The sequence below is a fragment of the Juglans regia genome, chromosome 10, assembly GCF_001411555.2.
Source record: "Juglans regia cultivar Chandler chromosome 10, Walnut 2.0, whole genome shotgun sequence".
Classification (NCBI taxonomy): Eukaryota; Viridiplantae; Streptophyta; class Magnoliopsida; order Fagales; family Juglandaceae; genus Juglans; species Juglans regia.
The window spans coordinates 12,235,954-12,263,941 of NC_049910.1; the positions used below are offsets into that span (position 1 = coordinate 12,235,954).

Below are 27,988 nucleotides of genomic sequence, written 5' to 3' on the forward strand. Positions count from 1 at the left end.
AAAAAATAATAAAAATTAAAAAAAATGTGGTGTGTAGAGGTTGTGTGAATAGTAGGAGATTGTGTAAATTTTTTCTTAAATTTTTCTTAAATTGTATATATCTATATACAACATAATTATATAAATTATTTATATAAATATTAAAAATTATAATTTTTTATATTAAAAAGAGAGCCGTCCGAAGCGGGCCTAAAGGAAAAAAACCTCCTATCATTTCTATTTTTCAGCCGATACCCGTCCCCTACGTCTTCTCCATCTCCCAGCCCCAAAATTTTCTCTTTCAAACCTCGCCAATCAAGAACTCACATAGTCAAACGGTCCGAAAGATTGATCCGATTCAGCTTTAATTTCTTTCTTTCTTACTTGGACTCTTCCCCGATCACTACCAACCCAGTTCTCGAATCTGCCAAAATTTCACAGCTTTGTGTTCCAATTGTCCGATCCGATGACACCCAAGTTCGGGTGTTTTGTATTTTTCTTGGTCTCAATCTTTTGTGCCGTTGCCGAATCCAAATGTAGTAACGAATGTGATCTAGCTTTAGCTTCGTACTACGTCTCTGAGGGGTCAAATCTCACGTACATAGCTACACTTTTGCAATCTAGTCTTAATATTGACCCCGACACTATTGTGAGCTACAATAAGCAAAAGATCTCCAGCAAAGACAGCATCCAAAAGGATATAACAATCAATGTTCCGTTCCCATGTCACTGTGTTGAAGACTCGTTTCTGGGTTACGTGTTTAACTACTCGCTTCAACCCAAGGACACCTACGACAAGGTGGCACAGCAATGGTATGCGAACCTGACAACAACCGAGACGTTGATGAACTTTAATTCCTATAGCCCCAACAGGATACCGGACGTTGGGACGTTGAGCATACCAGTGAACTGTTCATGTGGTAACAGATCGGTTTCGAAGGAATTCGGGCTGTTTTCTACTTACCCGCTTCGGCCGGGTGACACACTGGAATTGGTTACGGCGGAGACGGGTCTTAATTCAAGTTACACAACCTTGCTGCAGAATTACAACCCTGGTGTGAATTTCAGCCAAGGGAGTGGCGTGGTGTATATCCCAGGCAAAGGTGACAATTTTGTTGTGTTTTGAGTTAATGAATGTTTATATAAATGTGAATTGGGATTTTTTGTTTTTTATTTTTGTTTTTCATTTAGCTTATTGAATTTCTTAGATGTCAAAATGGTAAGAGTTAGTAGGAGTTAGATTAGGGTCTGATTACTTTTAAAAAAAAAGAGAGAGTTTCAATAGTTCTGGTTCTGGAGTAATAACATTTAGATCACCCAAATTTCTTAGAGCTATTTTTCTCTCCGTACACTTTTTCGCCATCCTTTGTTTTTCTCATGCACGTTTGAAAATTTCTTTCGTCGATAGTTCTCTGTTAATGGTGAAATAAATCTTGTGGTGTTAACTGCTTCATTTCAATATGGGTTATCCCATAGAAGTGGTTATTGAATCCAAAAGATTTATTCTGTCAAAAGGGAGTAGTGGATTAGTGAGAGTTACCGAGAGAAACTGGAAGATGGATCATTCAGTGATCCTGGGAATAGCATCATTACATTGGCTGAGGAAGGTGTTAGAGGAAAGTTTAAGAGAGGGGAAGAAGGAGGTGTATTCAGCAACTAGAGATGGCTACTGCAGTCTTATTGCCCAACGATGCGCAAATTTTAGAGGAAGATATCTTGAAGTGTCTGAATATAACCAGGGGGGGAGGAGAAATGTTTTGTGCTTTCCAGAAGGAAATAAGGGGTGGGGTTGGAGGAAAATGAGGGAGGCTTTGGTTGAAAGTGGTAGAGAAGTCCATGTCAATGGAGGAGCTCAGGTGAACAACGGGAAGAAGGCAGTTCAGTCACGGACGTATAAGGAGGCCTTATCTTCGTCGTTGCCGATAGCTAGGAGGAAACAGGAAAATGGAGGGACAAACTCTGACAGGAGACAAAGGGAGTGGAGCCGAGACGCAATCCCGAACCATACCCATGGCAGGAGATCCGCGGCGTGTCAGGAGGCGTGGGAAGGGCGAAGGCTACTGATAGAGATGCAAGGCCAGCTACGGTATTTGCAGAGAGATATGGCTGATATCGTGTCCTTTGTCGAGGGGATAAAGAAAGCAGAAGACGTGGAAGATTTAAGAAGAAAAGTGGGGCGGGTTGGAGATATGGGTGAAGGGGCTGGGCCTAGTAAAACCCGGAATCAAGCCCACCAGAATAAACTTAAGGGGCGGGCCGTTTGGAGGAAAATAAATGGGCAGACTCGGCCCAACCAGCGAGGCTTGGTTTCTGAAGGGGCTGGGCCCTCCCAGCCGGGTCAGCCCGAGTTACAAACGGGCGGGCAAGGATCCGAGTGTGAAGATCCTGCCCAGAAACGCGTGAATCTCAGCGGCGCGACACCCAGCCCAGTTTTCGTGCCGGAAAGCCTTCCGATGGCGGAGGTAGCACAGAAACCGCCGACGACAGCTGTAGAGATCGCCGACGAGGCCGACGAGGCGTCACAGGTGTTCTGTGCACAAAAGGAGCTCGAAATCCGGGAGTATGCGACCCAGACTTTACCGACTTCTTTGGAAGGCACGGGGGTGGTTCCGACGAAGCTATCTGTCAGACCCTTAGAGGTTTCCGAGTCGGAGGTTGGGGATGAGGAGTCCGAGGATTTCATGCACTCGGTGGAGGATGATTTAGCCCTCTCTGAGGCGTGTGATCAGTTGGGTTTAGAGGATTTTTCTGTGGGGGAGGATTTTCAGAATTTCCAGAGTAGCAATCCTATCCCATTGAACTATTGTTTTCCAAATCAAGCTTCAGACTGGGTATTACATAAGGTGAAAGAGATTCAACATTTTGTGGGGATTAGTTGCGAGGGGTATGAAGAGCAGTTCATAGCATTGTTAACTGCTATGGAAGCTGGGAATCAGCAGAAAAAAAAGGGGGACTTGAAGCAAAATAGGGAGCTCAAAAGGTTGTTGTGGTCGATGAATTCGGAGGGTAGTCCTAGTAGGAGTAGGGTAAAAGGGAAGGGGACGTTTGTTCATAAATGAAGCCAAAAATTGTGTCTTGGAATGTCCGCGGTCTTAATGAGGTAGAAAAGCGTACTCGAATTCGACACTTACTTCGTGAGTGGAAAGCGGACATCGTTTGTTTACAAGAAACAAAGCTGAAGTTAATCAATAGGAGGATTGTGAGGAGTATATGGAGTAATAATTATGTAGATTGGGTGTATTTGACTTCTTCAGGGGCATCGGGAGGAGTAATATTGTTATGGGATAGGCGGGTGGTGGAGAAAGTAGAGGACTATATAGGGAATTATATGGTAGCGTGCTCTTTTAGAAGTGTGGCGGATGGTTTCTTGTGGGCTTTTGCAGGGGTTTATGGGCCCAATTTAGACGTGGATAGAAGATTATTGTGGGAAGAGCTTGCTGGGGTTCATTGCTGGTGGGAACTCCCTTGGTGTATTGGGGGTGATTTTAACGTTGCTCGATTCCAAAGTGAAAGTTTTGGAAATAGAAGATTGAGGCCAGCAAATTTGGAGTTCTCAGAGTACATCTTTGACCTAAACCTGATAGATCTGCCACTAGCAGGGGGCCTTGCTACATGGTCTAATAATAATACATGGACTCGTTTGGATCGGTTCCTGATTTCACCAGAGTGGGAAAACCAGTATCCGGACGTATGGCAAAAGCGGTTGGGCCGGTTAACCTCGGATCATTGGCCTATCTTACTGGATTGTGGAGGTATTCAGAGTAGTAGAAGGTATTTTAAGTTTGAGAATATGTGGTTAAAATCAGAAGGTTTTGTGGAGAGGGTCAAACAGTGGTGGATTTCTTATCAGTTTGAGGGTACACCCAGCTTTATTTTAGCAAATAAGCTGAAAGTTTTAAAAAGAGATCTAAGAATATGGAATAAACAGTCTTTCGGTAATGTGGAGGAGAACAAAAACACCAAGTGGATGGAAATACAGGAGTTAGAAAGACTACAGGAGGGGAGGCCTCTTACTGAAGAAGAACAAGCACAGAAAACTTTGTTGGGCTTAGATCTTGAGAGGATAATATTGCAGGAGGAAATGTCTTGGCGCCAAAAGTCAAGAGCATTATGGTTACAGGAAGGGGATCGGAGCACGAGGTATTTTCATAGTATTGCAAACTCGCACAGAAGAAACAATAACATTGAGGTGTTGAAAATTGAGGGGGTGGAGCGTAGAGAAGAAGAGGTTATCAAAGAACATGTGGTTGATTTTTTTGAAAAGATACTTACTGAACAGGAGGGGTGGAGGCCTACTCTTGATGGGTTGGTGTTTAACATTATTGAACCAGGGGATGTGGTCAGGATGGAGAGGGCTTTTGATGAGGAAGAGGTTCTTAATGTAGTAAGAAAAATGGTAAAAGACAAGGCTCCCGGACCGGATGGTTTCTCTATGGGTTTCTTCCAAGAATGCTAGGAGGTGATTAAAGAAGATCTTATGAAGGTGTTTCAGGAGTTGTTCTCGTTTGGAAAATTTGAGAAAAGTCTTAATTCCACGTTTCTTGCATTGATTCCTAAAAAGGCCGGGGCTATTGAGATCTCGGATTTTCGGCCTATCAGCTTAGTGAATGGAGTGTACAAGATTATCTCAAAAGTGCTTGCAAATCGCTTAAGTGAGGTTCTAGGAAAAGTTGTGACTAAGCCTCAAAATGCCTTTGTTAAAGGAAGACAGATCCTCGATGCGGTTCTAATTGCCAATGAATGTTTGGATAGCAGAATGAATGAGGGAAACTCAGGTATTATGTGCAAGTTGGATATGGAAAAGGCGTATGACCATGTTAATTGGGATTTCCTCTTACATCTTTTGACTAGATGTGGTTTTGGTGAAAGGTGGAGGTCATGGATTAGGTGGTGTATCTCTACAGTACGGTTTTCTGTTTTGATCAATGGCAGCCCTGAGGGTTTCTTTCAGAGTTCTCGTGGGCTGAGGCAAGGGGATCCGTTATCTCCTTTACTTTTTGTGATTGTGATGGAGGCTCTAAGCAGGATGATTTCGGCCTTGTCGGCTAATGGTTTTGTTAGGGGTTTCCAAATTGGTTCTCCAACCAGGGACATTACTACCATTTCTCACTTGTTGTTTGCAGATGATACGCTTATTATGTGCGAAACTGATCGGGACCAGGTGCGGGCTGTAAAGGCGTGTCTACTGTGTTTTGAAGCAGTGTCTGGTCTAAAAGTGAACTATGATAAATCTGAGATGGTACCGATTGGAGAGGTTCAGAATATTAGGGAGTTGGCTGACACGTTGGGTTGTAAGATAAAGTCTCTTCCTATGACTTACCTGGGATTACCTTTGGGTATAGCTCCGAGGGCAAGCTCGATTTGGGACACAGTAATTGAAAAAATAGAAAGGAAACTGGCAGGGTGGAAGAGAATGTACTTGACAAAAGGGGGTCGGATTACTTTGATTAAAAGCACACTTTCTAATCTACCTACTTATTTCTTATCTTTATTCCCTATTCCGGCAAGTGTGGCGAGGAGTCTTGAGAAGTTACAGAAAGATTTTCTGTGGGGTGGAATGGGAGACGAGTTTAAATTTCATCTGGTCAAATGGGAGAAGGTATGCCATCCTATCTCCAATGGTGGTTTGGGTATCAGAAATATGCGACTGTTTAATCGGGCGTTACTTGGTAAATGGTTGTGGAGATATACCAAGGAGCCAGAAGCCCTATGGAGAATTGTGATAGAAAATAAATATGGTGGTTTAGGGGAAGGTTGGTGTACTAGAGAAGTTAGAGGGACACATGGAAGGGGGCTGTGGAAGTATATTAGAAAAGGGTGGGAGGTTTTTTATCGACACACGAGATTTCAGGTGGGGTCAGGTGCCAGGATCAGATTTTGGAAGGATACATGGTGTGGTAACAGTGCCCTAAAAGAGTTGTTTCCTATTCTTTTCTAGATAGCAAGTGCCAAAAAAGCTACAGTGGCGGAGGTCATGGGAATTTCAGAAAGGAGTATCCACTGGAATATTAATTTCAACCGGGCAGCACAGGATTGGGAGATGGAGATTTTTGCAGAATTTTATAGTTATCTATACTCTTTTAATCCTAATACCCAGCATGAGGATAGCCTCTGGTGGATTCCTGCAGGAAAAGGGGTTTTCACTGTTCGGTCCTATTATAAGGTCCTTACACAAGCGCCAGGGGCACAGTTTCCCTGGAAAAGGCTCTGGCGACACAAGGCCCCTCCAAAAGCTTCCTTCTTTGTGTGGACAGCGGCATTAGGCAAGATTCTTACTACAGATAATCTGAGAAAGAAGAGGATAATTATCGTAGACTGGTGTTGTATGTGTAAAGGAGGAGGTGAGGCGGTAAATCATTTACTCTTGCATTGTGAGGTAGCTAGGGCGCTCTGGAATGAGGTATTTCAAAGGATGGATCTTGCTTGGGTTATGCCGGAATCCGTGGTGGATATATTGGCGTGTTGGACATTTATTCGAGGTGTGCATCAAATCAAAGAGATTTGGAAGATGATTCCTATTTGTATCATGTGGTGCCTATGGCAAGAGCGAAATGAGAGGACGTTTGAAGACAAGGAGAGATCGATGGAAGAACTAAAAATTTTCTTTTTTAGGACTCTTTGTACTTGGGCCATTGCTGTGAACTTTAATGGCATGGAACTTCATGATTTCCTAGTTTCTAACATGCCTTTGTAAATAGGGCATACATTTTTGTAACTGGCAGTTATTGCCTTTTTGTTAATAATACTTATCTTACTTATCAAAAAAAAAAAAAAAGGGTCTGATTACTTGTAGCATTAATTCCATACTTTATTTGCTCGTATCATAGATTAACGATTACCTTCCTACCCCTCTCTATAATGCGTATATAGCGACCACCTTCGACTGAAATCTCGAATATTTTTGTTTCAACGAGAACAACCTTCAAATATCCCATCCTTGGATACTTGCACCTCTAAATACATCTAAATAAGTCTAGAAATGCTGATTGTCACTGGCAAGACTCATCGGAGGTGAGAAGCCTCAAGAAGTTCTTTATCCACAATCATCTCATATGGACTCCATCTATTAAGTCTAATGAACTTAGTTTACATGATTTTCTGAATCTTTTTCATCTACTAGTTTGGTGTCTTTATTGTATATTATGTATATACCTGTGTTGCGTCTTTGCACTTATTAATAAAGATCTTTTGAGAAGAAAAATTATGTCTTTGATGTTTGGATTACTTGGCAAATTGTAATTGGCTGGCTGAATACAGTGTTAGCTATAAAATCGTAAACTGTAGTCACCCTGCTCTCCTGCTTTTAGGTCAAGTAAACTAGGTGGTCTTTTTACAAATTATTTGATTGAGTTACCAGCATCAAGAGCATACCTTTTTTCCATTTATATAGTTTCTGCGGGCTATGATTTCTATTAACTTTTCTTTTGGTTATTTCTTTTCCTTATATTTTCAGATCGAAATGGTACTTACCCACCTCTGCCATCAAGGTAGCTTCTATAAACTTAATCTTCATACTAAATGAAAAGGCTAAATTTGCTTCTATTGCAGTTTGTCTTATATTTATAAGTTGTGCGTTGTTGTGGTTTTCTGCCTTTTGCAGCTCAAGTGGTTCGATCTTCTCCCACAGTTTTACAATGATTATGTTTACTTTGATATTTGGAGACAAGTCTCAGCAATGCAGAGCCAGTGCTACTTTTAAGCTTAACATTTGCTCAACTGTAAGCAGGATTAGCAGTCGGAGTTATTGCTGGTGCAGCTATTGGAGGAGTAGCTGGTGTGGTGTTATTTGCCGCTTGTATATATCTTGGATGTTACCGAAATAAGATGGAGGGGGCAAAGTCGCTTTTGGCACCATCTGAGGATCTATCTGAGCATGGTATATATGTTTCGTTCAAAATTTTTTCTCTCGCATCTTTACTTGTCTCAATAAAACTTTTTTTACCTGTCAAAAAAAAAAAATCCTCTCCCATCTTGTTTTGTTATTTTGTTTGTTTGTTTGTTTTTTTCTATACAATTTTTTTTTTTCTGAAAGAGTGATTTGTGGATCTTCTAGAAAGTATCTTTAAAATAAGAGGTTTCTCAATGAATGAACTACCTTATTCAATATCATACTTACCCTGTCCCTCTGCCCCCACATCTCCCCCCCCCCCCCCCAAAAAAAAAAAAACAAACAATTAATAGGCATTATGGTTCATAGCTGGTATTCTTTTTTTATTTTTTCCTCTGGTGAATTTTTTTTCTAATTTGCTGACAAATGTCCCTCTTTCGAGGAATGTGATTGAATTTGGTTGAAGGGTTTGCAACATGAGATTCTCACTAGTGTCAGAACTGTGATTATCTTTGTGTTCTGCAAAATAGTCCGTCGAAATAACCTTTGAAATCCCATTTAAGCAGTGACACGGAATGCTTTGAACCGTACATACGATCATGGTGACTGATAGAACCAAAGTGTACTGATATTTGCACTTCTTTTAATGGGGGATTAAACACAAGCTCACTTATTGGTTTTCCCTCTACTTTGATTTAGGCCATGGAAGTACCTTAAACAAGGATAAGGATTCAACTAGTGCTGCTGGTGGTCCAGGTTCAGGTCTTACAGGCGTAACTGTGGACAAATCAGTAGAGTTCGCATATGAAGAACTTGTTACGGCTACTGATAACTTCAGTTTGGCTAAGAAGATTGGTCAAGGTGGCTTTGGGGCTGTTTATTATGCAGAGCTGAAAGGCGAGGTATGTGACCATTTACATTTTCATAAATCGGGTGCATTGCACGGTAGTTATGCATGGAAGATTTGTGCATTATGTAATTTTCTTGATTTCCTTGTTAAGAGTTGTAGCCATGTGGGCTTGTATTAAACAATATAATTGTCTCTTTGTGTGACAGGCTAGCATCCTTTATCGAAATCTTATAGGGATAGTTTTCAAATAGTAAACATATGTGATCCTTTTAGATTGAAGATGGTAAGAACTTTGATTTTTAATCAATTAAGAAGATTTTCCTGAGAACAAACTTATTAAGGCATACACATCAAGTTCAAAGGTGAGGGCTACCTTGCAAATTGCACAGCTATAGATAAAATGGCTTAATGCAACTTTTATCTGATATGTTTTGTCTATTACATCTTTACTTATAAAAAAAAAAAAATGTTTTGGCTATTACATCTTTGCCGCAATTTAAGATACTCGAAACTAGGGATTTTCAGGACGTTGAATATTTGACGGAAGTCCTAATTACAGATTGAGCTGGGCAGCAATGGTAAGTGTAGAATTTGTGAAGTCAGCTCCAGTTGATAAATAGATCTAATTGAGTAGGTTCAGCACCCAGTTTGAATAAGTAAAGGTTTTTTGAATAAGGGAAGTTGATGAGAAATTAATATACTTGGTGAATGAGAAAAATGGATGAACAGTTCAGTGAGTATTTAGTCTTTGTACAGGTTGAAGATGGAATGGACATTCATCAACATCTTCTTTGCTCAATGTTTCTTGCACATTTGTTAATATTCTACATGGATGACTAACCAAGCACACCAGACTTTCTCCATGCCATCCAAATGTTTACATCATATAATTTTCAGCTTTTCCTATAGTCCCTTTTCACTCTATCTGTGCAGAAAGCTGCAATCAAGAAGATGGGCATGCAAGCATCCAGAGAATTTCTTGCTGAATTAAAAGTTTTAACGCGTGTTCATCACTTGAACCTGGTAATGTGCATTCTTTCCCAACACCAATATCATCATTGTTTAAAAAAGCTGACTTGTATGCTAGATTCTTTTTTATTTTATGGGGAGCAATATTATTTCATCAGTGATATTCTTCAGACAATTGCTCACATCAGCGAGAGAGCTTTATGTAAATGTTCATTTCTGTACTACATACTGGGCAGATGATCTTGACCTCATTTTGTTTTTCTAAATTTAGATATGAATCTATATCTATGTACTCTATAATTTTCAAAACACAGACCTTTGCCCTTATAAAGCTACATCATAACTATCTTACTATATTTTAATTATAAACAAAGGATCAAGTTGCTCAACCAAAATTTTAGATATCAAGATGCATGGACACTCTTTTAAAAGATTCTATTTACTGTATAATACCTCAAGGTATACTATTTCCATTTAGTAGTATTGTCCATCTAATAAATTTAGGTATTCTTGGCATCGCGTTGTTTTTGCACCGTGTAGTTTTATTATTCCTTCAACATAATTCCTGAGTGAAGAATTAGCGATCAAAGAAAAATTACTGAGTGATGAGTCTTGGGCCCTAGGGCTAAAGTATCCATGTAAATTACATCAGTAACTCCCAACCACTCCGCAAGGGCAACTCACTATATATCCCTCAAGGGTCAGCTTTGCCATTTATCTTACCATCAATGCCATAAACTGCCAAATTGAAGCACACATAGTTGTGGCATCCATATTTATTTAGCAAGTAAGACCTTATAGCCAAGGTATCATAAGTTTATTTGCAACTTTAAAAATTTCCATGTTATTTCCACAAAATATGGACTGCTGCAAGAATCAACAATAATATTAGAAGCCCTTCTACTCTGTGTAAGTGTGGGTTTTTTTTTTTGGATGTTTTAGAATGTCCATAGAATAATTACAACGTACTGCTGGGAGGATTTCTGATGACTTAGCTGTGTCTGCGATACAAGTCATGCAGTAGTGTCATTTTTCTCTTAAGCGAATGTAGATGATGTGTATTTCTTTTAATCTTCTACGTTACGTATTACTTACTATAAATCATGGCAGGTGCGCTTGATTGGATTTTGCATTGAGGAGTCTCTTTTCCTGGTCTATGAATATATTGAGAATGGCAACTTAAGCCAGCATTTGCGTGGTTCATCAGGTAAGGTCCTATGTGCATGTTAAGGATCTTTACAAGTGATGTCACATTCAAATAGATGGCTATAATTTTGTTGACTCGTTTCCAGGGAGGGACCCATTGTCATGGGCTACTAGGGTGCAAATTGCCCTTGATTCAGCCAGAGGTCTTGAATATATCCACGAGCATACTGTTCCTGTCTATATTCATCGTGATATTAAATCAGCGAATATATTGATAGACAAGAACTTCCATGGAAAGGTTGCATTAGTAACTCTGGTGTTGTTATAGACATTCAAAAGCTTATTCAAGTTGTTGTACTGAAATATTTGCATTGCAGGTTGCAGATTTTGGATTAACTAAACTTACTGAAGGAAACACATCACTCTCCACCCATGGTCTTATGGGAACATTTGGATACATGCCACCTGAGTAAGTTGGCCTTTCTTTTATAACTATATTAAGGTAGTGGCAAATTTAATTCAGCAATGAGAGAGACTAGTTTTGGCGAATGCAAGCTGCTAGAAGGACAATACATAGCTCAATGAGTGGCTGTCTAGAGGTTTCTTGTAGTTCTCGCCGCCGTCATAAAATGAGTTACCAAGGGACTTGGAAATTGATTGTAATTGTGAACAATTCCCAACCTTAGTTCCTTACATATGCATCTATGCAATTGTCTGGGCCTGCTGATTCGTTATTTTCGCTAGTGGCTGATGGCACTTGGCAAGTGCCATCAGGGACTTGGGAGGCTCGTCTTTTGTGAGATCTGTATATGGGCTTTTTATGTGCCAGGGTATGCTTTCTTTTTGGGAATGTTGTATCCTGCAGTACTTGTGATGTTTTGTCCTTGCAGCTGCTGATTTTCTCCTTGAAAGTGGGTTTCACAAAATTGAGTTTTCTACTCAGTACTCACTGATCCCATGGAATCCTTCGTAATAGTGGAGGAAAAACTATTGGTTTGATTTGTCTGTATAAAATTGGATTAATTTTTACCTTTCTTTGTGCAGATATGCTCAGTATGGAGAAGTTTCTCCCAAAGTAGATGTATTTGCTTTTGGGGTTGTCCTTTATGAACTTATTTCTGCGAAGGAAGCTGTGATGAGGCCAAACAGCTCCACAGTTGAATCTAAGGGCCTCGTCGCATTAGTAAATCCTCTTACCATCTTTCTAATGACACATACCCGCCTCCCTTTTCTTTCTCCCCCGTTCTGTTCTGAGAGATTGATATGAAGCCTTTATTGGTACCCCTTACAGAATGTTTCTCGGAAAGCAGCCTTGAACATGCACTTGACATATTTTCTGTGATTCACAGTTTGAGGATGTTCTTAATCAGCCCGATTCTATGGAAGACCTGCGCAAACTAGTTGACCCTCGGCTTGGAGATGACTACCCACTTGACTCAGTCCTGAAGGTGAAGCCAACTTTATACAAAATCTCAGTACTATGTGTTTTGTAATTTCCAATGGAATAAAACTATGAACACATTTGGTTACAGATGGCTATGCTTGCGAAAGCATGTACACAAGAGTTACCGCAACTACGTCCAAGTATGAGAACTATTGTGGTTGCCTTGATGACGCTTTCATCGACAACCGAGGATTGGGATGTCCGCGCCTTCTATGAAAATAAAAGTCTTGTCAATCTCATGTCGGGTAGGTAGAAACTAGACAGTGCAATTGCACTTGCATTACGGGAGCTTCATTTTCAGTACTTAATAGTTGAGAAGTACGTGGAGAGTTTGTAAACTGTACAAAACTGAAAAACAAGCTCCTATGTACAATAGACTTAGAAAAACTCATTTGCACCTTAAGTAAGGACACAAGTGTTAGTGAAATACGTTGTAGTAAAATAAAAATTACAACAAAATAGAATTTGAAATGAAACTAGTTGGGACTGACAAAGTCATTTATGGTTGACAAAGTCATTTATGTACAACAGATCTTCTCTTATTTTGTCTTATCGAGAATATACCTTATCTTCTTATAGTTCGAACCAATTATGGGCAAGAGGTTAAGTTCAGGCCTCCACTAGAAAAAACACATCTATTTGTTTGGAAGAAGTCCAAGGACTTGTTTAGAAATAGATCTCATTTCAAAATTTTTAGTTTATCTCATCTCATTTATTTCTCAAGTATAATTTAAATACAAACATTTTTTTTAATTAATTATTACAATTTTTTCAAACTTTCAAATAAAAAATAAAAAAATAATTTAATTTTTTCAAATTTTTTTTTTCTTTTTCATGAATTTTTAAACTCTTAAATATTTTTAAAAAAATAAAAAAATTTACAATATCATTAAAAAATATTTTATTAATTATTAAGTGAAAAAAAATTTAAAAACAATGTCGGGAGAATGTCTCGGGATCACCTATTAGTGGCCCAAGCATTTCCCAAATTGGGCTTCAGTTTGGAGGAGACCGTGGGCCATGAGATATGATATGAAGAACTGAAGGAATAAAACGCAGTGTTGCGTAGAAGTCAGTTGTATGCATTGTTATCTTTTTACTTTGTTGCCATTTTAATTACAGCTATAGAGGGACATGTGTAAGGCATATGTGAGCCAAGTTAGTTAATGGCAGAGCATATAAGGGAAGTCTGGAACGTGTGTGAGGATTATATTGAGAATTGTCTAGACGGAAATAGTATAGGGGATGGTGCGCCTCGAACAGCACCTTGATTTACTTTTATCAACTATTCCTTTCTATCGTCTTCAACAATAATCATCTATTCAAATACCATTTAACATACAATCCTTCAATTTAATTCATCCATTACATAAGCTCCATTACAAATTGTTGTTGATCAAAGAGAATTATTAAATCACAAATAAATTTTATACTAATAAATTTATAAATTAACGTGACTTAATATTATATAATCATTTTAATTTTAAAATTGATCGCACGAGCATGTTTCTCTTTATATATCCTGCAGGCATGCATGCAGTAAGAATTACGTACCAAGAATGTGCTTTTTTTATCATTACTTGTCGTGCTAGCTAAGAACCCTAACACAAAACTTCTTATTCAAGTCCGCGTGAGAGGTTTGCGTGATTGGCCAATATTAATTACAGCAGTACCGCATGCATTCATGCGTTTACTATCATTAACAATATAATTACTTTTAGACCCTTTGAATTATGACAATTAATATATTATATAAAAATAATAGTTACAGTCGTGAGTGTATAACGTACAATCACTTTAAAAGAAGTAAATAAATATATATATATACACGCGAGTACGTATTAATGCAAGGTCGCTACTTTCCTAGCTTGGCCAAACAAACGTCTTATTTTAAATTGAAGTAATTACATTAATTTGTTTTAATTATTTAATTAACATTTTGGTTAAAAAAATCAAAATATATCTTTTAGATTATCTTATGTGATTTTGTTTAATATTTTAAGGTATCATATCTTCACCATTTCAGATTAATTTACTATAATTTCTGATTTGATGTAACAATTATATATATATGTCCAAAATAGAGCGTGATCAATTATTTCATCAACCTTTTAATTGTCCTATTAATTATAGGAGATCATTTTACTTTATATTTAAAAAATTATGACGTGGTGGTAAAAAATACTAAAATAGTAGCCGTTACTATTTAAAAAAAAAAATAGTAACCGACGAGCCGTTACGTTGGATACCCGTTCAAATTCCGGTAGCTAAAATTCAAGCGGGCCCCATCCATTTACGAAACCAAACCTGAAGCGACAGTCGGTGACATTGCCGCCGGTTCACCTTCCCTCGTCGATCTCCCTGTTACGGAGATAAAAAAGGCTCGTGCCCATGTCCTAATCCTTACACGAAACTTCCCTCACTGGACAACCCACAACCACACAGAGAGTGACTCTTTTGTCCCCTACGGTACCCTCTACCACAGCATAGTGCCTCTGAAACGGCACTACGTACGCTTCTTGCTGCTCTCCTTGGGCTCTGTTTTCCGAGGAATCTTTTTCGCTTCAAGAACCGCTTCTCATTGATAGTAAACGTTGCGTTTCTGCTCTGTTTTCTGAGGAATCTTGTGAACTTTCTGCCTGAGGGAATGAAGAACATGGAATTACAGCATTGAACCTGAAAACGCTGTTTTTGATGCTCTGGTATTTGACTCTTCTTATTTTCTAAGCCGAGATCGTAGAGATAGAGAGGTAAGACTGAACAATTTTGCGCTTTCTGTTGGATCCAATGGCTGTTTGGCAGCTGAGAAAATGGAGACAAGTTAGAACATGAGGTCTTTTTTTAAGGTTTCTCAATTTCAAACTCCAACGACCGGGTGGTAACAATGTCGTCTGTTTGGCTGCTAAGAAAATGAAATTTTGGTTTTCACGTGTTCTGTATTTATGTGTATATCTGTATCTATATCTATACTTTTTTTCTCTCTCTTATTCTTAAACTTTCAAGAACTGATTAGTTGAATCCATTGGCTAAGAAAAAAAGGGGAACTATAAGAAAATAAAATATAATTGTTTTTTTCATTGGCTCAACCTGGACGAATCAAATACCTATTCTCATCATCTTCAGAAAAAAAAAAAAAAAATGCCTTCTTTCTTCACTTGTATTGCTTAATCAAATAACCAAGAATCGAACTTTATGAAACGCTCAATTTGGCTGCTGAAAGATGGAACCATTTTTGGATGTTAAGATTTATGATTGTTATTCCAGTGGAATTTTTATTTTATGATTTATTTTCTTTCCCGCATTTTCTTGGCAACCAAACAGACGTGTAAGTTCCAGTCTTGTGACTAGTTTCCAGGCTTTCTGCACACACACATACACATGTATGTATGTATGTATGTATATGTATGCGCGCGCGCGCGTATTGTTACATATTTATCGTAATGTCTTCTCCTTTTCATTATCTTTTATTAATTCCTATAGGTTGATCTGCATACCCCATATGTTGTTAAATGTGATATTCCGTTTTAAATAAATCACCGAAAGCAGTAGTTGCTGTTCAAACCATACTTTTTGGCTGCAATTAAAACATGATTTTATTTTTCAACTCTTTCGTGGAGATCCACTCTACTTTACCAAAAATATGCTGTGTCCAAAATGGTGCCCTGTGGGTTTTCTTGAGCTTGAGATTACCTTATTACCTTATTTTATTTTTTTTCAGAAATTAAATTATCATTGTGTTTTTGAGGAGCTCATATGGCTACACTCAAGGATATAGAAGTTGCAGCAGCTATCAATATCCTCACTGCATTTGCTTTCTTTGTGGCATTTGCCATACTTCGTCTTCAACCCGTCAATGATAGGGTCTACTTTCCAAAATGGTATCTGAAGGGTTTAAGGAGCAGTCCACTGAACAGTGGTGCATTAGTAGGCAAGTTCGTCAACTTGGACTTCAGGTCATATGTCAGGTTTTTGAACTGGATGCCTGCTGCATTGAAAATGCCAGAACCTGAGCTGATTGACCATGCAGGATTGGATTCTGCTGTTTACTTGAGGATCTACCTAGTCGGGTACTCTCTTAAAGATCATTTCTAGATCAATAGCTTTCATGGCCTGCTATGTTGGAATTTAAGTGTCCTTTCTATAGTCTAATAGTCATTCTACGTTTTAACTGAATATTTCTCTTTGCTTCAGACTTTGGTTTGTTATTTTGTTCTCTAGGACTAATTCTACCATTTCTGCTGTCAAAGTGCAGGCTAAAAATTTTTGTTCCTATTACATTCCTGGCTTTTGCAATCATGGTACCTGTTAATTGGACCAATGGCACCTTGGAGCACTCGAATTTAACTTATAGTGACATAGATAAGCTTTCTATTTCAAATATCCCAATTGGATCTGATAGGTATGCAGAATTTTTATCGTTATCCTGATCAAATAATATTGTACAATTTTCACTTATTGGTAATGAATCTTCTCCTCTTGATTTTTTGCATTAGAATTTGTAACGTAATTAAAATGTTGTCAATTCAAAGTTATATTACTTTTTTTCGCAAGTCCATATGAAAATTGAATGATGTGAATGGGTCAGTAAGCTTGATACATATATTTTTTATCTTTCTCAGAATGTTTAACATATAAAAATCCACTATCATCAGACCATTAGTTTGGTCTTGATTACTTTTCTCATTCTAATGACTGCCTCTTTTTTGGGTAAAGACTATAAAAGATACTAGATATTCTACAACTCGTATTTTCTCAACAACAATTAATATAAATGGGAAACTAATGTACTGGGCTATAGAGTGGACGCATATATTAGAGTGGACAATGAAGATTGCATACATTTGGCCTACTCTGCAATAACACTCCACTCTCCCGTGAAACCTTTCAATTAATGGTCAAAGTTATTTGTTGCAGATTTTGGACTCATCTGGTAATGGCTTATGCTTTTAGCTTCTGGGCATGCTATGTTTTGAAAAAGGAGTATGCGATAGTTGCATTGATGAGGTTACATTTTCTCGCTTCAGAACAACGGCGCCCCGATCAGTTTACAGTAAGCTCAAACATATTCATGTATCATCAAATTGTGTGATATGGGTTGTCAGGCCAACCTTTTCTAGCACGATATTTAAGTCATGACATCTGAATGGGTGAGGTGGGACTCATGGGAGTGGTCTGGGATATTGGCCAAGAAAATGTAATTTTGTTAGAAGTGATCCCTTTACATAGTTAAAGGTAAATATGAAAAGAGTATAAACGGATACACACTCTCAAGTCTCGTACCCTTTCCATATTCTATCTTATGTACTCGGAATTCATTCACTTTGAGCAGTCTCGAGGAACAGCTAGATTAAGGGAACAATCGCAGATGTTGGATGTCTATAATATTTTCGTTAGTTAAAATGTTTGTGCTGACCCTTATATGGCACCCATGCGGCTCGAGGACGTGAATCCATGGTTGAGGAATAAGATATTGTTGATTTGCTGTTGTAATCTAATCAAGGGCATGAATGTCAAGGATAAGGGTAGAGGGATGAAGAAGATTCAACTAGTGCAATCCTCGGGTTAAGATTTGAGGGCTTATAATTTTTGAATTGATCAAAGAACTGCATGTTGTCAGAGAAGAGCAGTTCACAAGGCTGAAAATATAAGTTCCAGCCAGTTTTGTGATCAGGCCAGATGGCACGTGTTCATCAATTGTAATTTCTATCATACTTAAACGAGTGAAGTAGATGGTAGGGGTATACTGCTACAGTTATTTGAAGTTGGGGTGTCAATTGAACAAAATGAGTGTCCAATGGGGACTTCGAATGAGGAGATAGTTTCAGGCAATAAAATGTAATTCACCCGTGATGAATTCTCTATATGACTGATATAAAAATAACTGTATGTCTATGCAGCCATTTGAATAGGTTGAAATGTAATGAGCTAGAACTCATCTATAGTACGTATACAGTAGTAACCATGAGTATCATTTGAGTTGAAATGCTCTCAAACCTTGTGGCTATTTTGCTTCATGTTGAATTTTAATTTTTTTTTTTCACACGCAGGTACTAGTTAAAAACGTACCGCCAGATTCTGATGAGTCAGTTGACGAGCTTGTGGAACACTTTTTTCTGGTCAACCATCCTGAACACTATCTCACCCATCAGGTTTGATGCTGCAATATTTCTGCATACAAACAGATACAATGAACGAACGAACTCTCATGGAATACATGAATACAGTTGCTCACACATACAGATACATGCATATGAACTAGAAAAAAATTGAGAAGACCTGCATATCTTTGTAGATGCATATTAACATATAGCTAGAGACACATACATACAACCATGCGTTTGACAATAAAGGTACAAACATAGTTTGAAGTGTTGTTAGAGTCTACATGCATATATGATTCTAAAGGATGACGATTTAGTTGCCTGGCCTGCACGTGTTCATGATTCCAGTTTTCAGGAACTTGGTTTGCATCTTCATCTCAAGAACAGAAATGGGGTTAGTTAGTGCGATAGGTAGAGTGGGCTATAGTCATTACTATGGTTTGATATACATCATTATATTCGATACTCCTAACAAAGAAAACTGACTGGTAATGGCCAATGTTACTGAGATCCTCTATATTTTTAGACCCTCTCATTCCATTGTAGTGCTTCTGAGCTTGCTAAGTTTGGAGTTCACCTTCACAATTTTGTTTGTGAGCCATTTGAGGGAATAGCTCAAGCATATAATAGTAGGCATATTTTTTTGGCTAGTCTGCTTTCTTTTCCTGATAAGTAATAAAAATTTCATAAAGATGCACGAAAGGCACAATCCATGTACACACAGGATTTAAGAGAGACATTCATCTAGAAAGAGGAAAAGATACAAGAAACTCATGAACATTAAACGCCTGAAAGTCAAAAGAGGTTCTTACCTAGCCATCCATGACATGCAGGTTGTTTACAATGCAAATAGACTTTCTAATCTAGTCGAAGAAAAGAAGAAGTTACAAAACTGGCTTGACTACTATCAACTTAAATATTCCAGAAATCAATCTAAGAGGCCTTCTTCAAGGGTATTATTGCACTGCTCCAAATTTATTTTGTTCTTCCTAATTCTGATATCTTCTGGACTAGCTTTTTTCATACTCAATTGAAATATTATGTTATTTTCTGCGCAGACTGGTTTTCTAGGTCTATGTGGAGATAGGGTGGACTCAATTGATTTTTATACATCTAAGATTGAAAACTTCTCAGAAGAGGTAAGCAGCATTTATTGAGCATCTTGACTTTTTTTGTTTGACTTCATAGAAAGCATATACTGTCTGTCCCGAGTATATGCAAATATTACACAAGCTAGCTAGTTAGGGTAATGTCATGTTTATACCAGTGTTTCACATGGATTTCTTGAAGTTATGACTCTCTTATCTTCATCTTAAAAGTGTACGTGCTTGAGCGCAAAGAGCAAAGCACCAAGGCCAAAAGCGCTTTCAAGTGTGCTTTTTTAGGCTTTTTGTGTGAGCTAGTTACGTTTTCATACTAGGTGATCTCAAATAATCTGTAAGTAGTAGTAAAAAAATAATAAATAATAATAAAAAAATAGTAAATTATTTATGAATAGTAGTTTCGTACAACTTTAGATAGTGAGAATACTTGAAAAGTGTTAAGAATGTTTGTGAATAGTTATAGTAGAGATTGAGTTTGTGGGTCTCATTGAGAGTTTTCTTATTTGGATGGAAGACTATTTTTATCTGTACGAGAATTATTCAGAATACCTCAGAGTAGTTGGACACCCAAACACAAATGCAAAAACACACGCTATTATAATTTAAAAAATTATAAAATATCATTTCAAGAATAAAAAATATTTTGTAAAAAACATTCGCAAGTAGTAATTATAAGATGATATTAAAGATCAGTTAATACTATAGCTGCACCATAATCTTGTATGTAATGTATATACTTTGAACTCGATATAATAGTCCAATTTTAATGGAACGGTCCTTATTGCTTATATATTATGTTTGATAAAGTTTGCCCCGCCACCTATATACGTGGGTGGCGCCACCGGCCTCATGGTGGCCATTCCAATTTTTTGGTTTTCTAAGTTTGTTGTATTTAAATAAAAATATGTTTATTTTAAAGAGTTTATTTATTATTACTAATTTAAAAAATTAATTAGCTTAAAATTTTAAAATTGACAGGTGGCAATCTGTGAAGCTGCCACGTGTTTTCGATTAACGATGAGACAAAAAAATTAACAAAGGTCCTCTTTCTAATTAACTCATAAATCGTACCACATGCGATTAATTCTCAAAAGAAAAAATTAGAGGATCTTAAACCTAAATACCCATAGCACATGAAGGGTGTTTGACCAAAGACTTTTTAAATAAATTGTGTAAGTAGTTGATTCCTTGATTTTCATGTTTTGTTACTATAATAAATAAATTAAGTTCATAGGCTAAATTACCACAATCTAGGAGTGTAAGTGATTCGGTCCAAACTGGAAAAATCGAATGGATTAGACCGGACCAATAAGGGGTTTGGTCGGTTTCGGTCCTTACTCTTTAGAAAAATTGGTAATTGATTCAGTTTCGGGATGTGGTTTTATTCGATCGAACCGAAATTGACTGAATCACTTACATATAAATTTTTTAAATATTATATATAATAGTTGTATAAGTTATGTAATTTTCATCTAATTTATCACCCTTGATAATATACAATTTAAAATAATATATACTATCAATTAACTAATATATCATATGATAATATATGTTATTATATGTAGATACATACTACTATTTACATCTAATTAAAGTAATTAGGTAATTTTTTTTTAAGATACCTAAGTTCCAAGTAAGCATGAATAATATAATGAAATTATTTAATTAGAATTACAATTCATTAATCATATATAAAATGTTAGAATTTTAATATATAGGCCATTATGAATACTAAAATTACCCAAGCATCCTTATATTGTATTACCATGTGCTACCAATTCACTCAATAAATTAGTTAATAATCAATAATGAAATAATTTAATAATCAATCAAATACATAAAATAAATAAAGTACGTTACACCAAATTTGGTTACGAAAGAAAACCCTTTGAAGAACTCCTCAAACATAAAACCCCACAGGGCAGTCAAATCTAGAAAAGTCAATTGAAAAATCAATTTTATTATTTAAAGATTAGTTAAAAGTAATTCTCAATTACAAAACTTTTACTAATTGACTCTATTACTGACCCGACAAACGACCTGTTTGCCTCCACCGCAATAGCAGCTAGCACCTCTAACGATCTTCAAATATTGACTTCTCTACTTAAACTCCAGCGGCTGAACTCGATCTGTCAATTTCCAACATGGAGTAAGCAAACACTCAATGAGATAATGAGGAACAAGGAACTAGAGAATTTTCTCACACTCAAGTACTTAAATCACTCTTCAATCTCTCCAAGTTCTGAGAATAATCATAAAAAAATAATCTTCTAGTCGAAGTCACAATCATAAATATTCAGATAAATATTTGATCTGTAATAGGACTTTGCTGACAGAATGAGTCTGCTAGGAATTTGATCTGCAATAGGATTCTGCTGACGCGTCTGTTGACGTTAGGCGCTAAATCTTCTCAGCAAATGTAGTTCAAACTCTTCACAGGATATTTCCAGACTCTTTGGAATTTGGATATCTACACTCTTGACTTATCTAAAACATTATCTAATAACTTCTAGATACACTTCAAATATTTATAGATAAAATCAAGATATTTTACATTCATCCAACTTACAAAAATATCAAATAATCTTTATCCATCTAGTCACCTAGTCCTAGCCAAAATCTTGTATTTACAAATACTAAAGTACTAAGTTAATAGCTGTTAATATCATAAATATGATTATAATTAATTATTTTTGTAATGAATTAGTTACATAATCCAAATTAAATAGTTAGATCACCTTATTTTAATTTTACGAATTTAATTAATTTTTTGTATTAATATATCTATAAAAAAAATTAAAAAAAGAGAAAAAAATATTTATAGACCGAATTAGACCGATTGGACTGATAGCTAACAGTCCGATAAAAAGGGTGGACCGTTATTTTCGGTCCCTGACCCTCCCGTCCCCCTACAATTCGACCACATTCTGGTGTAAATGCAGCATTTAAACTTAGTAGATAACCATTTAAATTTCACCTCATAATTCTAACCATTTCCTATAACTTTTGAAATTTCTAGATTCATCAATGTGTCTCATTAATTCATATATCACCCTTTTATAATCCTTATCCTTTCAAGTCTTTAAAAGGTTGTCTTGAGGTGAATAATATTGAAATCATGAATAATATTACCAAATGATTATCCATGCATAGCATGTTCAAAAGGAAAACTAATTATCATACCATCAATTTCCAAAGTAATTATTAAATTTTCATCATTTTAACAAAGAGTCTACGGAGATAGATGTTGACCCATGCATTTACCATGTGGACGATATAGATATTTAATAGTTTAAACAGATGCATCAACTAGGTGATCACACCAAAATTCTTAAAACTATTTCGTATATTTTTTGTGCTGGTACGTGACACCTTAATGCTTCGATTTAATATCTTATATTGTTTGACATATAAAATTACGTTTATTTGATAATTAATTTTTTTATAAGTATTATATATATAATGAAAAATTATATATGCAAAATGTTGCATTTTCTATATATTTTGCATAAACTATTAGATTACGGATTTAATTTGCTGATTATCCAATCTAGTGTATTCTATTGAATAATGTAAGATAATTTGCATCTAATACTTTTGATGATTATTGTATATTAGTTTGGATTAATGTTAAACATCTTATTCCCATATGCATACTCTTAATGGATTAGCTGAGTCAATTATTATACGACCATAATTAATTATTCGACCATTACTTTTGAAAACAAACCTATATGTTTATTTAGAGACATACAATTTTACATATTGTATCATTAATTGGAAAAAGATGAACTACGTGTTTACTCGAGGAAAGATTCTCTGTTCAAAGGTGTTCCCTTTGCACTCAATGACATGATTGCAAATGATGCTGTGTATTGATTTGAAAGCGTATGCATAATACTATGTCTTTTTTTTTTTTTAATTAATAACTGTCAGATAGCCACAGAGTGGGATAAGATTATCAACAATCCTAAATCAATCATGCCCGCAGCATTTGTGTCCTTCAAAACTCGATGGGCTGCAGCTGTTTGTGCACAAACTCAACAGTCCAGGAATCCAACTACATGGTTAACTGAATGGGCTCCGGAGCCACGCGATGTATATTGGGCCAACTTGGCAATTCCATATGTTTCACTCTCAATTAGGAGGCTTATTGTTGCTGTTGCGTTCTTCTTCCTTACCTTCTTTTTCATGATCCCTATTGCATTCGTACAGTCGCTTGCAAACATTGAGGGTATTGAGAAAGCACTCCCTTTCCTAAAGCCCATAATTGAAATGTGAGTGTCTTCTATTTTTTCTTTTTTTCTTTTGGCATTATTGGTGTACTCTTAGGAAATTGAAATATATAGAAGGTGGAAATTGTTAGTTTTTAGTCTGTGGTAGATTAAGACTGAAGCCAGCATTCAGAAAGCTTTGATGCTTCCTAAGTTTTCACATTCTCAAAAGTTTGTTGTTCTTGCTCAATAACACGCGTATGGCATAATCAACAAATTTCTAGGCATATTCAGGTTACTTCACCCAGACTATTCCTTGAACATCTCTCAATTAATTAGTTGTAGCTCTGAAAACTGGAATGATTTTTGTTCATGATTGTTCTGCCCATCCTTGACGGGTCACTCTGGATGTCATTATATTATAGAACTATATATACTGACATCCTCCTTATTTTCTTGCAGAAAATTCATAAAGTCATTTATCCAAGGTTTCCTTCCAGGAATTGCTTTGAAGATTTTTCTCATTTTTCTGCCAACAATATTGATGCTAATGTCAAAATTTGAAGGATTTATTAGCATATCTGCTCTAGAGAGGAGATCTGCAACTAGATACTATATTTTCCAATTTATTAATGTCTTTCTTGGGAGCATAATTACTGGAACTGCATTTCAACAACTAGATAATTTCATCCACCAGTCGGCAAATGAGTATGTCCCTATTTATATACAGTATATTCTCAATCAGTATTTGTTTTGGTCTGATTACCATTACTAACAGTCTCTCTTATTGCACTTGACAACTGTTGCTCATAATTAAAATATCTGAATTAATGGATTTTCATCCTTCCAGCTGGAAGTAGCATTACAGTTGCAATGCTCAGATGAATGAACATAATACATTTTTGTTCATTGTAGATCATTTGGAGTCTGTTATGTCCATTGTATACAATTTTCACACAACATCTTGATTATTGACTGGTAACAATTTTGCCCTGCCTACCCATCCAACTTCACTTTCGCCCTCAACTGTAATGCTACTGCCTTTCATATTTGTGCTTATTTCCTTGTGGATCCTTTACTTTTAGCACCATTAGGTTTATAGTAATTGTAGTACCATTAGTTCTGCCAATGGCCTGTGGGGCAATTGGCATCTACCCTGAGGACCATGGGACTGTAAGCTGGAGGGTTGGAGGGTTTGAATCTCCACCCCCCCCTTCGGATCTCTATTGCCCTCAAATTGGCTGGCAAAGAAAAAAGTATCCTTAGTTCCATTAGTGTCAGCTTACTTTCTTGTCCAATGACTTGTGCCATGCATACAGAGTGGCAGATATGTAGAATAATTTCTCCTCCAGCATTTTCCTGCAAGGGTTTCCTCAGTTTTCATTTTTAAAGTTATCTGGTTAATCTACAACAAACTACACAATTCTTCACTCGACTGACATAGGATGATCTATAGCGCATATGTTGGGTCTTGTATATATGAACTTTATCTAATGTTCATTGCTGCTTTTTTATTTGAGAGTTTATAATAAGACAGTTGTTGGCTAATTGCAGAATCCCAAGGACAATTGGTGTTTCCATTCCAATGAAGGCAACTTTCTTCATAACCTATATAATGGTTGATGGGTGGGCAGGTATTGCTGGAGAAATTCTAAGGTTGAAACCTTTAATAATTTATCACTTGAAAAACTTTTTGTTGGTGAAGACTGAAAAGGATAGGGAAGAGGCGATGGATCCTGGAACCCTTGGTTTCAACACAGGAGAACCTCAAATACAACTATATTTCTTGCTTGGACTTGTTTATGCAGTGGTGACTCCTGTTTTGCTTCCTTTTATCATAGTATTCTTTGGCCTGGCATATGTTGTGTATCGTCATCAGGTAAAAGAAATGTCTTTGTGTAACAGTAGAGTAATGTGCTTTTTTCAGTTTAAGAAGCTCTAATATGTTAGGAATGTAAGGGCGGCAATAACATAATTGTGATCCGATGAGCAAGGAAGAATCATTTTCAGCAAGTTAATCTACATATGATGCTTCACTAAAGATTCAATTTGAAGCATTTTTAGTACTTAAGGGAAATTGGTATCTCTCTCGTATAAAACCTGTGTAAATGGGATTTACCCATATCATTATTCATCAATAGAGTTCTTCATTACTTATTAAAAAAAAGTAATTAAGGGAAATTTGGAGCCTCACTTCATACAAAGGCCCAATGAAGAGGAGAGTGTTCATCTTCTTTGTCAACTTGGGATCTCTTATGAGATATTTTTGAAATTAATGAAGTGTAATTCTGCTAAAAGATGTACTTATACATCATTTATTTGATGGTCCAGTATTATAGCTTTTTCATGAATTCATATCATGCACTAGTAGTAGATTATCACCAATGAGTCCATTCACTGTTTTTCAGTTTGGATCTTGGTGTTAAGAGTTAAGACATGCTTTCTGTAGAAGGGTTATGGAGATAACTAATCCAAGAGGTCTTTCTTTGGCATGGTGTTCAAATAGATCCCCTGCTCAGTTTGTTTTCCATCTTGGGATTATTTTGTGTGTAAAGAATTTATAATTGGATTTTGTAAGTGTTGGTTTTTAAGAAATTTTTTCTCTCTGATGCTGGGATTCATCCTCTAGAATAGAAAAACACTTTTTCTTAATTTTATTGATTCTGGTCTCATCTACTCTGTTATTAAATGAGAAATTATATACATAAGAAATTGTTGCAAATATTAGATCTTCAGGCTTTTTGTGATTCAAATTTACTTGCTCTTTTTATTCCAAGGGGCTTGTGATATCATCATACATTTGAATATACGTGTAGTTTACAAAAAATATGATCCTTTCTCAATAATAAATATGCTGTTATGGATTTTCTTAGCATATAGTATTTTCTGCACCAGCCAAGTGCATGCTTTTATTTAAAAATGTGGTAAATTTAGTGTCTCTTAGAAGTTCGTTAGTATGTTGACAGGTCCGATTGGTGAATGTTGCTCTGATGAAACCCTTTAATGATATCTGCAGATTATAAATGTATACAATCAGGAGTACGAGAGTGGTGCAGCATTCTGGCCTGATGTCCATGGGCGCATAATAGTTGCTCTAATTGTGTCACAGCTGCTACTGATGGGATTATTAAGTACAAAGCAAGCTGCTCAGTCAACTCCCTTGCTCATTGCACTCCCAGTGTTGACCATATGGTTTCATCGATTCTGCAAAGGCCGTTATGAACCTGCTTTTGTTAGATATCCATTGCAGGTTTGTCGATATTCTTTTTTTTTTCTTTTTTTTTTTTATTGGTTGCAGTGTTTTCTGAATAACTTCAAGTTTCCCGTTGGGTGTATTTTTTTCAGGAAGCAATGATGAAAGATACATTGGAACGTGCAAGGGAGCCAAACCTGAACTTGAAAGGCTTCTTACAAAATGCATACATGCACCCAGTTTTCAAGGGAGGAGATGATAGCGATAGTGATGCAGCATCAGGAGACGGGGATCAAGAGCCTGAACTCGTCCCAACAAAGCGCAACTCTCGAAGGAATACACCATTGCCCAGCAAACATAGTGGTTCGGTATCGTCCCTGCCTGAAGCTGTTCAGGAGCATGCACAGCTCTTATAGTGTGAATGTTTTGTTGAGGTTAATAGTAAAAACAATTTTAGTTGATTCTAGCAAAGAAAAAAAATAAGGAAAAAGGGAAACGGGATATCTCTTACTTAAGAACTGGGTTATTTTCTTTCTGGACAAACATTGCTCCGAAACCTTCTCAAAATTTTCAGAGATGGGGGGGTTGGCATTGTGTCATTATTTATTGGTATTGCTGATTGGTAGATGGACGAGAGGTGATGATTTGTGGCGGACTTTGTCATGTACCTCGAACTGATAGCAATTCAATTGAAGCTGTTCGTTTCATTCTCTTGGAGTTGAAGCCGGCTTTGGTGTTACATCTAGGTTTGGCAAGGGAGATGAGATACAAAATTGTCATCTTATCTCATCTTATTATTATTTTCTTCCCCTTAAAATTGTCAATGACCTTTAATGGGAGGGGAGAATGTAAGGGGAATTGTAGAGGTGGTTTTTTCTTGAAGCAATTCTAAGTTGCTGAAGTGAAGAAGTGACAAGAAGTGGATCTGTCAACAATATTAACAAAAGGAAAGGTTGATGCGATGCGCAACAACTTTAAGTGAAACGGAGCATTTTGGGAGACGGTGGAAATGAACCAAGAACCCTTTAAATTAGTTCTTGAAAAAGGTTTTCGAGAAACCTTAAACCTTCAACACGAAATCAAGCTTCAACAATTTCGAACAAAAACTAAGTGTCGTGAGTTCTGTCCATTTATACAAGAGTTTAACAAAGGAGTAAAAAC

General features: G+C 36.7%; 2 protein-coding genes across 4 annotated transcripts; both read left to right on the top strand.

Moving 5' to 3' along the window:
• Positions 1-205: 205 nt before the first annotated feature.
• LOC109011642 (lysM domain receptor-like kinase 3) lies at positions 206-12,758 on the top strand. The gene is made up of 12 exons (XM_018992928.2): positions 206-1,082; positions 7,433-7,466; positions 7,580-7,587; positions 7,706-7,855; positions 8,507-8,709; positions 9,591-9,680; positions 10,737-10,833; positions 10,919-11,070; positions 11,150-11,241; positions 11,817-11,955; positions 12,122-12,220; positions 12,305-12,758. The coding sequence occupies exons 1-12, from the start codon at positions 446-448 to the stop codon at positions 12,467-12,469; spliced, it is 1,866 nt and encodes a 621-aa protein (XP_018848473.2). The 5' UTR covers positions 206-445; the 3' UTR covers positions 12,470-12,758.
• Positions 12,759-14,535: 1,777 nt separating this feature from the next.
• LOC109011640 (CSC1-like protein At3g21620) lies at positions 14,536-27,536 on the top strand. Of its 3 annotated transcripts, none has more exons than XM_018992927.2 (12): positions 14,536-15,049; positions 15,935-16,283; positions 16,469-16,615; positions 17,131-17,266; positions 18,264-18,365; positions 19,151-19,270; positions 19,376-19,456; positions 23,357-23,697; positions 24,097-24,342; positions 25,189-25,513; positions 26,651-26,884; positions 26,980-27,536. In XM_018992927.2, the coding sequence occupies exons 2-12, from the start codon at positions 15,970-15,972 to the stop codon at positions 27,241-27,243; spliced, it is 2,310 nt and encodes a 769-aa protein (XP_018848472.1). In that variant the 5' UTR covers positions 14,536-15,049; positions 15,935-15,969; the 3' UTR covers positions 27,244-27,536. The 3 variants fall into 3 exon arrangements, with proteins under 3 accessions (XP_018848472.1, XP_018848470.1, XP_018848471.1); XM_018992925.2 differs by having other exon boundaries at positions 14,536-14,966; XM_018992926.2 differs by having other exon boundaries at positions 14,536-14,918.
• The last annotated feature ends 452 nt before the right edge of the window (positions 27,537-27,988 follow it).